Source organism: Gracilinanus agilis, chromosome 3 (assembly GCF_016433145.1).
Source record: "Gracilinanus agilis isolate LMUSP501 chromosome 3, AgileGrace, whole genome shotgun sequence".
Lineage (NCBI taxonomy): Eukaryota > Metazoa > Chordata > Mammalia > Didelphimorphia > Didelphidae > Gracilinanus > Gracilinanus agilis.
Genome location: NC_058132.1, coordinates 587,576,570 through 587,588,532, shown reverse-complemented (window position 1 = coordinate 587,588,532; position 11,963 = coordinate 587,576,570). Strand labels below are relative to the sequence as shown.

At 38.1% G+C, this 11,963-nt stretch overlaps 1 protein-coding gene across 1 annotated transcript in view; it reads left to right on the top strand.

Moving 5' to 3' along the window:
• The first annotated feature begins 2,223 nt into the window (after positions 1–2,223).
• OLFM4 (olfactomedin 4) overlaps positions 2,224–11,963 on the top strand; it is a 36,985-nt gene continuing 27,245 nt past the window's right edge. Inside the window, exons 1-2 of the mRNA XM_044667362.1 lie at positions 2,224–2,304; positions 10,495–10,647. Of these exons, the coding sequence (XP_044523297.1) occupies positions 2,224–2,304; positions 10,495–10,647 (234 nt within the window). The remainder of the gene's footprint in view (positions 2,305–10,494; positions 10,648–11,963) is intronic.

The window sequence follows — 11,963 nt, the reverse complement described above, 5'->3', positions numbered from 1 at the left end:
AGGTCTTCTTCATGTCTCCAGGCCCAATGCCCTATCCACCATGGCCCTAACTGCTCAAATCTAATAAGATGAAATTTAATTGGGATACAACTAAAATCTCATACTTAAAAAAATTCTTCACCTTTATAAAAGGGAAGCAAGACAGCCATTCTGAAATTTAACTCATAAAAATATAGTTTAGTATAAGTTTAATATAAGTTAAAATCATCCCCCCCAAATGATATGGAACAAAAAAATCACCAAACAACCAATGGGATTTTTGATTGCAATAGGAGAGTGATAGCATCTAAGAATAAGGAACTTGTTGTCCCTTTATATTTTGATCTGCTCCAACTCTATCTAGAATACTATATTCAGTTCTGTGTTTCACATTTTAAGAAAAACATTGATAAGATAGTGTCTGGAGGAGAGCCACAGGGAGAATGATTGTCTTTGAATTCATATCTTAAAAGCATTGATTGAAGGAATTAGAGATAAAGAGGAGGATTCCATTCAGAAGTAGACCAAATGCTCCCATCTACACTTAGGATGCATTTGCTTCCCAAACTGAATAAAAGAAACAAATTTAGGGTGTAATAACTTGTCTCTGGGTGTCTAGCTCCCTTCCTCATATTATAGGCAGTATATGGGAAGACCTAGAATTATTACCTCTATCTAATCTAAAAGGAATCATATGTTCCTGAATCTTAGAGATGAAGGGAAATTCAAGATATCATCTGGTTCAGCCTCCTGTTTTTAGGCAAGTCTAAGAGGCTATCTCTGGTTTTATAAATTAAGCAACTAAGGTTGAGGCAGGTGAATGCACTCTGCCAAAATCATTAATCCAGTAAATGATAGAACCGAAACTCAAACCTAACTGCTATTTCCTAATACAATATTCTTCCTACTGCTTAACGCCTACCCCCCGTCTTGATTTCCTCACCTATAAATGGGGATAGCAATATTTATACTACCTACCACAAAGGGTAGTTGTGAGTTAAGCACTTTGGAAACTTCACCTACCTCTATAAATAAATGTGATATTGTATTGAGCTCAAGGAAGGCACTGTAAAGGAAGGATGCTGAATGTAAAGATGCCCAAATGTTGTACCTACTAAAATGGGGGAAGCATACGGATGAGACTGGGGATTGGAAGGATAGGAATTCAGGAAAGTTTCAGAGATGTGTCCTTTTTGTCAGCATGGGCAATTTTGTCTTTAGTACTACCTGGACAACTCAAAGCATATGCCCCGGTTGTTTGGCCTCAGTTTTCTGAATTTCATATTTCTATAATGTGGGTCTAATGATAGTATTTACTTCAATGATGTTGTTGTAAAGCTCAAATGGGATGATGTGTATAAGATGCTTTGGGATCCATCCTCTCTCTACAGTTTCCAAAGTTGCCTAAAGTTCAGGTCTGATCATGACAGCCTCCTACTACTCAATAAACTTCAGTGGCTCCCTATTACCTCTAAATAATTGTGTATAAACTCATCTATTCAGGATTTAATCACAATCTGGTTTCATTTTACCTTCCAGCCTTCTAACATTATTACTCCTCCCCATATACTCTGTCATCTATCCATATGGACCTCATAGCCCATCAACTCTAAGCTTTTACATTATGTATTTTCCATGTGTTAAATGTTTTCTCTCCTCACCAATGCCAACAGCGAAGGATTATTTGGGTATTCATGGGAGCTAAGTCATCTGGAAATGGAAGTTAGAGAGCACCAAGGGCATCTCTGTGCACTGGGGAGTCTTCTTGGGTGTCTGTGCCCCACTTTGTAACAAAAGACCAGCAGTGAGAAGAAAGCACTAGAACAGAAAAGATGAATAGCTGTCTTTCTTTAATGTGACCTCAGGTGAGGTCTTATCTAAAGGAACTGTTTTGATTGAATCTTTATTTCTAAACAAAGTAAGAATTTAAATTAAATTAAATTAAAAAGAAAGAAACAGAAAACAAAGAATTTGGATACTGCACTTTCCAAGGATTGCAAAAGTTAATATTGGCGGGAGATAACTGGTTCTGGCTGTTGTGTGTACAATGCTGCTAATTTATGAAGTAGGACCATGAGTCATACATATCTTTTTGTGTGTGCATGTGTAAAACTTTGTGAGAAATGACCATAAATCACGTGCTCAGAGGAATTTCTCTCTCAGGGAAATTCCCATTGAATACTATAAAAAGCCATCCAAGACTTCTCCCTAAGCATTGCCTACCCAGCAAAGAGGGCAAGCAAGATGATGACCAAAGGCTTAGCTCTCTTGCTAGCCTTTCTGCACCTGCAGACCACCTCCATCGCTGGGCAGCTGCGCTCTGAGGTAAGAAGAATCCTTGAATCCACTTCTTATGCACTTGAATGCCTTTCCTTCTGCTTTCTGAGCTTCTCAATAATTGTTCACAGTTGTCTTATGATTGCAAAATAATTTGGACTTTTTTTGTTTATAGTATAGCCCCCATAAGTGAATCAGAATTTCTGCTCATCAACAAATAGAGAAAAAGTTGCCTATCTCAGCTTCTTACCTGGAGCATAAGCAATTTGGGGGCGGAATTTATTCCATGTTTTTAGGTGATACTCAAATGGGACCCTAACAGAAAGTAGATGTAAAGATCTCTTTCAATTTCTTTCAAAGAGTTAAATAGAATAATATCACTCTTGTTAGACACAGCAATATCCTGTCTACACTATCATTTGTTTACTTGTCATTGAGACTATCATTAATTGATAAAATAAGGGAATCTAGGTGATATAGTAGATAGAATGCTGGACCTGGAGTCAGGAACTCATTTTCTGAGGTCAAATCTGGCTTCAGACACTTACTAGATGTATGACTTGGGCAAGTTCCTTAATCCTGTTTGCCTTAGTTTCCTCTCTACAAAATGAGCTAGAGAAGGAAATGGCAAACTATTTTAGTATCTTTATTAAGAAAACCACAAATGGGCTCATGAAGAATCAGACATGACTGAAAAACTACTGAAATAGTAATAACTAATATTTATATAGTGCTTTGAAAATTATAAACCCTTTCAAAGTTTTCAAAGTGTTCTTAAGCATTATTGCTTTTGAACATCAAAATAACTTTGTGGAGGAATGCACTAGAAATGTCATTATCTCCATTTCTACAGAGAAGGAAACTGAGACATAGAGATGCCCTGTACTGCTAACTTTGTTGTTGCTGTTCTTTAATAGTTTCCATCACATATGTCTCTTCGTGACCCCATTTGGAGTTTTCTTGGTAAGGATACTGAAATAGTTTGCCATTTCCTTCTCCAGGTCATTTTACAGATATAAAAACTGAGGCAAAAAGTTGCTTGTTCAGAGTCATAGCAAATAAGTGTCTGAGGCCATATTTGAACTCAGGTCTTCCTAAATCTAGGCTGGTACTCTATCTACTGTGCCACCTGGCTGCCCACTGATTCTGGGGTTGTGTAATTAACTGAAGGGTGTTTTTTTGAAAGCACATTTTGATTGAAAATTCAGTCCCTTATAAATTTCCACAGGGTAGTTACATTTAAAGCTTTGTAAACTCATTTTCCTAGTTCTTCTTTTAGAGACATAGTAAGATGGAAGGAAAGAAAGGATAAAAGAAAAGAGTAAGAACCCCTTGTCTACTTGAATTCCCCATTAGCCCTGGATCTTTCTGAAGAAGCCTTATGAGTTTTATCTCCTGAGCTGTCCACTGAACTTGGAGGGGAAGCATAAAATCACAGATTTCAGAGATGGCTCTCTAGTCTAAGTCTCACACAGATATAATAAGCACTAATCTAACCTTTCCTTAAAGACATCCACTGAGGGGGAGCCCAAACCCTCTTTGGGCAGCCCATTCCCTTTTGGACTGCTCTAATTTTTTGGAAGTTTCCCCTGATTTCAAGCCTAAATATTCTTCTTTACAACTTCCTTCTCATTGCTGCTGGTTCTGCCTCTGGGGGCCAAACAGAACAAGAGTAATAGCTTTTCCATATATTCTTTAAGACAATTTTAATATCCCTAAAATTTTTTTCTTAATGGGGAGAATTCAATGGGTGAAAAGAGTAGATGATTTTACTGCTCCTACAACTGATTCCTTGGTACTTTTCTGTCAGAGCTTATAAAAATTTACTCTATGAGTGTAATAGGAGTAATTTTCCTCTTCAAATATTGTAAAAAATACATTTACTCATGCCTACCTCCCAGGGGTCTCACTGGAGAGGTGTGTGTGTGTGTGGTGAATATCCAGTGGAGCAATAGCAGACTTTTCATTCCCAAGATCTTGGGACTTAGAATTAGAAGGGACCTTAGAAATCTTCTAACCCAGCTTTCTTATCTTATAGACATGGAAACTGAGATTTAGAGGAATGAAGTGACTTATTTAAGAAGAGGCAGGTAGCAAATAATAGCGTTGGATTTAGAATTCATTTGTTCTGACATCAAAATTCCATGATGTTAAAACAATACCATAAATATAGCTCCTGACTGAGTGGATTAAGAGGCAGGCTCAGAGATAGAAGGTCTGAGGTTCAACTCTGGTCTCTTAGACTGTGTGACCCTGGGTGAGTCACTTAAACCCAATCACATAGCCCTTATGTCTCTTCTGCCTTGGAACCAATATTTAGATTTATTCCAAGACAGAAGGCAAAGATTTTTAAAAAATGACCTGGTGTTTCCTGAGTATATTTACCTATATTTCTCTCCCCTAAATGACTTTATTCATTAATGGGGGCCATTAACAAAGAACATATCATTCATTCGCTTCTTTCTGTGAAAAGACCAAGAGTGAACCTTGACTTTCTCCTTAAAGGGAGCTGTGTCCACTTTCTGATTGGCCTGACAATTTGTCCCTTGCACCAACCTTGGCAGTCCCACTGGTGGATATTTTGAAAAAGGAGATGGACATAGAATCCTCAAGTTCTCCCTCATTACTTCATCTTTGGAGAAATAGGTCTTTACCTAAATCAAGGCTACCATAGCAAACTCCAGCTACCTGCCTAGCCTGCCATACTTCCAAATGAGTGAAAGTTCAGCATGGCTGATCATCCCAGCCTTTAATCCTTTTTATCTTTCTCATATGTTAACAAAAGACAAAAGGTCTCAGCCTAGCTTGATAGCTTGGACGGTGGATGGACCTGGAACAATCATAGCTTAGAAACAGGGTGCTTCAAGACTGCTCCATAGCAAAAATAAATAATATGGAAATAGGTATCAATCAAGTGATAACATCTGTACAGTCCAGTGGAATTGCTTGCTGGCTCTGGGAGCAAGGAGGGAAGAAGGGAGGGAATAAAAATGAATCATGAAAATATGGAAAAATATTTTTAAAATAAAAATTAAAAAATTAAAAGAGAAATAGGGGGTATTTCAGCCACATCTTGTGGGGGCTAAGGGGAGAATGATTCCATATAGAAATCCTGAGTATATTTAGATAAATAGTTCTTAACTTGGGGTCTCTGAACTATTTTTTTCAAATTTCTGGTAACTATATTTCAATATAGTTGGTTTTATTTTATGCATATAAAATATTCTGAGAAGGGGTTCAAAAGATTTGTCATGCTGGTTCCATGACATACAAAAGGTTAAGAACCTAAAAATGAAAGATAAATGGAATTCTTTTTATATTAAGTATTATTAAAACATTGGTGTCTTTGAACTTTTTTTTAATGTTCTGGTGACTATATTTCAATCTAGTTGGTTTTATTTTATGCATATAAAATATTCTGAGGAGTTCAAAAGATTTTCCACAGTGGGTCCATGACACACAAAGGGTTAAGAACTCAGATTAGATTATGTCCTCATAGACATGAAGGAATAAATGGAATTCTTTGTATATCAAGTATTACTAAAACATTGGTGTTAATAAACCATGGTTTGGGAAGGACCCAAGATCTCCTAGTGCATCTTTGTATTTTTCTAGGGAGTATATAAAAGAATAGTAGTGGTTATTTTTTTAAAGGATCATTTTCTTTAGTGAGTATTCAGGTTAAAATTGCAAGCATAATAAACAAGGCAATAAGTGCTAGTAGCCCAAACTCAGATCCAAGCTCTTCTTTAATACATGTACTTAAAATATTTTTGGATATGATTAGCATTCATTGCAGTTTTTTCTCCTGAAGGGAAAAGCGAACATGAATCATTCATCAACCCTCCTCACCAGCCAATCAGACATCAGCTTTTGGGTCAGACTTGAGTCAGCTCCCTTAGCTAGATAGAAGTGGGTCAGGATGCAGAGGAATCCAAAATGCTGATTGGTTGTTGAGGAGATGTCAAGGAGATAATGATTTGAAGGTAGATAAGAAATTGCAGTTCCATTGTGCTTAGAGTTTTTAATTTTCTTTCTAGTTTACTTATCTCTCTCTGATAAATCAGTATCACAGACTCCTGATACATGATCCTGTCATCTAGCTGAAAACTATTCCTGCTGGATAAAATAGCTTTTGAATCTGTTATCTTTGGGCACCTCCTCCTCAACTATTCTTTGTTAGGGACTAGATGTGACTCCTATTATAAAGCCAGTTTTTCTAGCCATCAGACTGTGCTTGTATAATTTGCTTTGTTCTTTCGAGTCTGATGAGCCCTTTGAAAACAAAAGTGAACCTTTTGCCTTTAAACTGTCAGTGGACAGGTGCCAAACAGAGAACTCTCTAAACTTTAAAATGTCCAGTATCTCCATCCATCCATTTACCCAGCCATTCATTTGTTCAGTTATTCAACACACCTTCATCCTTGCTGATGTTTGGGTCCTATTTTTAATCAGAATAGTTTGCAACCTGAAATAAAAAAAAATCTGTTTTAGGGCCATCTCCTGGGGAGCTCAAGGTAATCTACATTCCCTGGAGCTCATCCTGGAAAATTAGGGCAGCTATTATTGTCTTCTTTTTGTACATGGGGAACCAGATAGAGAGAGGGTAAGAGCTTTATTTAACACAACTATTACTGTAAGGTGGAACTAGACAGCAGGTATTCAATATATAGGATCATAGATTTCCCCAGAGGCTGCCTAGTCTAACTCCCTGATTTTATAGATGAAGAAAATGAGACCAAGGGAGGTGTAGGGACTTACCCAAGATCACAAAGGTTGGGTAATAAACATCAGAAGTAGGATGTGAAGCCATGTCTTCTATCTACAGAACCTGGGCTTTTTCACTGTACCACACTACCTGCTCTCTCTTGTGTAACTGGGTGGCAGGTATTGCCGCCTTTCTGCAAGAATTTTGGAATGTTTGCAATGCAAGGACCTTAATTCTCCCTTCTGCCCTTAGGAAGGGAGCAAATCACCTGCTTTTCCAAATGCAGAAGGGAAGGAGAGCATTCCTTCAACTTTTAGCTCAGCTTTTCCATTCAAGTGGGTTTTATACACTAGTCACAGAGAGCAAGCGATTACCATTAGCATCATCAGCTTTGAACTTGAAGGGCAGCAATATATCTCCTGGGAGACACTGATCAAATTTATGGGCCACTTTGTAGTCAGCACAGCATGATGGACTGATGACAAGACCAAAGACAGAGCCGGCAAGCTGACTGTAGGAGGCAGGTGGTGCTAGGTAAATGTCCCATTTGCATGCTGTTCAGGTTTGCTTCAAGAGTAGTCATTAGCCAGTGATTCCTGGATGTCTGTCTTGAGTCTTCTTGATGTCCATAGTCTCTTGAGTTGAAAGGACTTCCCAGAGAAGGGGAAGTGCAGTCTAACACCTCATTGCTCAGTTAATTAACCTCCCCTGGTCAAAATACATCTGAAGTTTCCTTTTTTTCCCCACTCCTTTTCTTTTTTAGGGAATTATTATAATGATGTCATTTCTTCAAAATCCCTTGCCATGTTACTCCCCACTGCTAAAGTATTAGTGTCTTTGAACTTGAATCTTTCTTTCAAGTTTAGACAGATATTACAATGCTTATTCCAGGGAGGTTTGGCTTGTCTGTCAAGTTCCTATTCTTTCAGGGCTGTCTGGATGAGGATCCTATGGGTTGAGTCAAATGGAGCAGAGTCAGCCTTCCTATGTCTGGGAAAGGGGAATGACGATTCTCACCTACAATCCGTTTTCACTAGTCCTTCTCCTAGCAGAAACCTGCTTTTCTTTCAGTGCCCACGACCAGAGGAGTCATGGAGTCCAATGGTACATATTTAGTTAAAGTACCAAAGGTATAAATGCTATTTTCTGTGGTGTTTGCTTCAGAATCCTAGAGGGGTAGAATTTTAAAAAAGTCTTTTCAATTTCTGGGAAGCCGAATTGGTCCAGAGGCCACTGATGGACTAAGTCTAGCTTATAGGGTCATCTAGTTCTAGTTTGTTCAAGAGTCTCAGTGGTTGGTGGAAATAGAATACACAGAGCGTGTAATCACAGCTGCAGCCAGATGACCTCCTGAGACTGGAGCTGTGGGGAGCAAGTCCCTTCAAACTTCACAGCTCACTGCTGTTCAGACTCACAAAGAGACCATTCAGGCCGCCATCCCATGGCCTGAGCTCTGAGCTCTGAGCAGAAGCCCTCGTTGACTCAGGCAGGTGAGATCATTGCAAAGGTCCAAGAAGTGCTTGGGGCAGAAACAAGATTTCTAGGACTGACTTTATGTACTTGGTAATCATAATGATGATAGCAGGGAAAATGTTAATTGGAGCACAAAAGAGGACAGAGGGAGGGCAAAAGGAAGAGCTAGCTGTCATTGAAAAATATGCAGTGACATTCTGTATTTCATTGTCTTTTTTTTTGTTCAAGATCTCTCCCATAAAATGACCGATATGGAAAAATTGTTTTACATTATCACACATATAAAATCTATATCAGATTGTTTCTTGTCTCAGGGAGTGGGGAGAAGAGGGTCAGAGGTAGAGAGAGAATTTGGGATTCAAAATTTAAAAAATGAATGTTAAAAAATTTTATATATAATTGGGGAAAATGGAATGGTATTGAAAAAAATTCAGTGGCATTAAAGTATGAAACGTGATGTCTTAAGGTAACTAGAGGTATTTTACAATTAATTTTCTGCAGTCAGATTGCCCTCAAACTTACATATACACTCTACCATTTCTGACAGACAAATGCCTGGCTCATTTCTCCTCTATTCCTTTAGGAAGGGGGACTAGCAAAGCATTTTCCCAGTTAAACAGGAGAGGAAAACCTACTTTGCGCTCTCTCCATCTCTCTTTCATTGTAGAGTGTGGAGGCTAGAGAAGGCAAGGGCACAGTTGGTAGAGTATTATAAGGAAAGGAATATAAGACTCATATTTCCAAAGGATACAAAGAAATAAAGCCATTGGGGATTTTGACACCAAGGCCAATAGGAAGATTAACAATCATTTAGTGAGAGTTCCTTATTTGACAGATGAGGAAACTGAGGTTCAGGGGATTGAAGTGACTTGTTTGAGGTCATATAGCAAATTGGTTGTAGAGCTGATCCTAGAACCCATGCCTTCTGACTTTCAGACCTCTGCAAATTATAATTGATTTTAGGATAGGAGAAAATGCCACCCCCTGTTTTCAAATACTGAGGAGTTTAAATTGACCTTGGAAAAGTAACCTCTTACGTAACTACAATTTACTTATCTGTCTTACTAAAGAGACCCGCTCTTCACTGTCTGGGATTTGGGGGTCAGGTAACTAAGAATTCATGTGGCTACCCTGTATGCACACATTTTCTTTTTGAGAAGCAAATCTAATTAGGAGTATGGGAGCTCCAGGGAACTTGTTGCTAATGGGATTGGGTCCAAATATGAGTTATTTGCTTCTCGCCCAACTTTATTGGGGGAACTTTATTGTAAACTTTGGCCAAGGAATCATAGAATTTAAGTTGAAAGGGATCTTAGAGGTTATTTAGACCAACATCCTCATTTTATAGATGAAGATATGGAGTTCCAGAAAAGTTTAAATGACTTAACTAGAGTCACACAAGTGGTAAATAGCAGTTTGAAGTCAAACCCAAACCCACTGTTCTTTCCTCTGTGCCATGATGATGCCTGGACTAATCCACTTAGGTCAGTTGTGACTACTGGAGAGTGAGGAAGATCTTGATTTTCCTTCTTTGAGGTAGAGGATAAGGATTTTCTCTATTATTCCCCAGGTTCATAAAAGCCATGGAATTTAGAATTATGAGGGATTTTAGTAATATTCATAATTTTTAAAGTCAGAAAACTTAGCCCTTGAGGAATGACATGACTTGTCTGAGGGAACACTGGGAGTGTGTATCAGAGACAGATGTCAATCTCAAGGTCCCCCAAGATTTCTGACTCCACGTATCTTAGATAGTCTGACTCCAAATTAATTTCTTTACACAAATATTATGCCACTCTTTTGGTAAAGGCTATTGATTTTCCTTAAAAAAGAAATTCTTCAGCCCCTAAATCTGGCTTGTAGCTTATGTCGATATATAGCTCTCACCTGTGAAAATGAAGTAGCTATTACATTCTTTTCTAATCCTACTCATTTATGTATTTAACTTCACTTGTCTGCTTCTCTCTGAGTACTCTATTCATAAATGAGAATCTGTCATTCAGTTTGACAGTGACAGCTTATTTTCTGAACTGTATGTGTTGAATTTGTTTTTCCAGCCGTTCTCCAATTTCAATGGCTCTGTGGATGACCACGGAATCTGCACATGCTCCATGGTCCTACCAGACACAGCCTTTCCTGTTCAGAAGATGGAAAGCTTGGAAATCACAGCTCATGTTCTCACGGAGAAATTTGAGAAAGAACTGACTAAAGTAAGCATCCCCCTTTCCCGCCTCCCCAAATAGTATTGATCCCTTATGCTAACATGAATGAACCTCTACTGGGAGATATAACACATATTTCATAACTAAACATTCTCTTATTATATCCACGTGATAACATGGGACCATATTTGTGACATGTGGCAGTATTGGTGCATAGCATGTCCACTGGGCTCTCAGTTTTGCTTTTATAGAAGGAAAAATTCAGAACAATAGCTTTTAACACTTGAAGGATTTGTAATTTCATTGTGGGTATTGACTCTACTGATGTAAACTTAAAGCTCCTTCCTGACTTGGGAGGGAGTTTTGTGAGTTGCTGGGGTTGAAAATTTCTTGATCTGGTGATGAACCTTTCTACACTTCACTAAATTGGTGAGAATCACACAATGTGAGAGCTAGAATCCAATCCATACATTAAAAAAAAACCTCACTACAAAATAAGTGGTCATCTAACCTCCTTTGGAATACCTTCAAGGAAGAGGAACCCACCATTTTTGGAGATGGCCCATTTCACTTTTGGAGAACTTAAATTGTTAGGAATTTTTTCCTGACCTTAAGCTTAAATTTGCTTTTTTTGCCACTTCCACCCATTGCTCCTGGCTCTGTTTTCTGGTGTTAAACAGAACTAGTCTAATCTTTCATCTGAATGACAGCTCCACAAATACTCAAGGACAGCTATCATGTCCCCCTCATCCCCCCAAGTCTTCTCTTCTCTAAAGAGGCTAGACATCTCCAGTTACTCTAATCATTTTTTTTTCACTTGACAATGGGTTCAGGGACTGAGAGCCTCAGATTACAGATATCCAGTCCAGTGTTAGAATATTTTTTGGGGGGATCGATAGGACCTGGCAGAACTTATGTTCTGTTGGAAGCCTATCTCTGTGCTATTATAAAGCAGTGGTAGAAGATTTTAGTGGACACTAAGTCTATGAAGAAAATAAGAAAAAATCCCAATAAAAAATCCCAAACAAAATAGGATCCAGAGCTGTGTCAAGTACAAATGTTTGCATTGTAAAATCACTTGGTTCATATAGAGGCTTTGTACTTCTTTCCTAAGATTTTGTTTTCTTTCTCCATCCTTCATTATTCTTTTTATATTTTTTCTTTACCATATCAATTTTGTTCTTTATCCTTTTCTATTCATTCTTTTTCTCTTGAAGCCCTCCTCTTTTTCCCTCTCTCCTTATGTTTTCTACACGCCTTCTTCTCTTTATTTTTTCTACAGCCTTTCTTTTTTCTTCCCTTCCTCTAATTTCTTTTCTCTTTCCCTGTCTTCTCCATTTTATCTTCATATCCCTTGTTCTCAT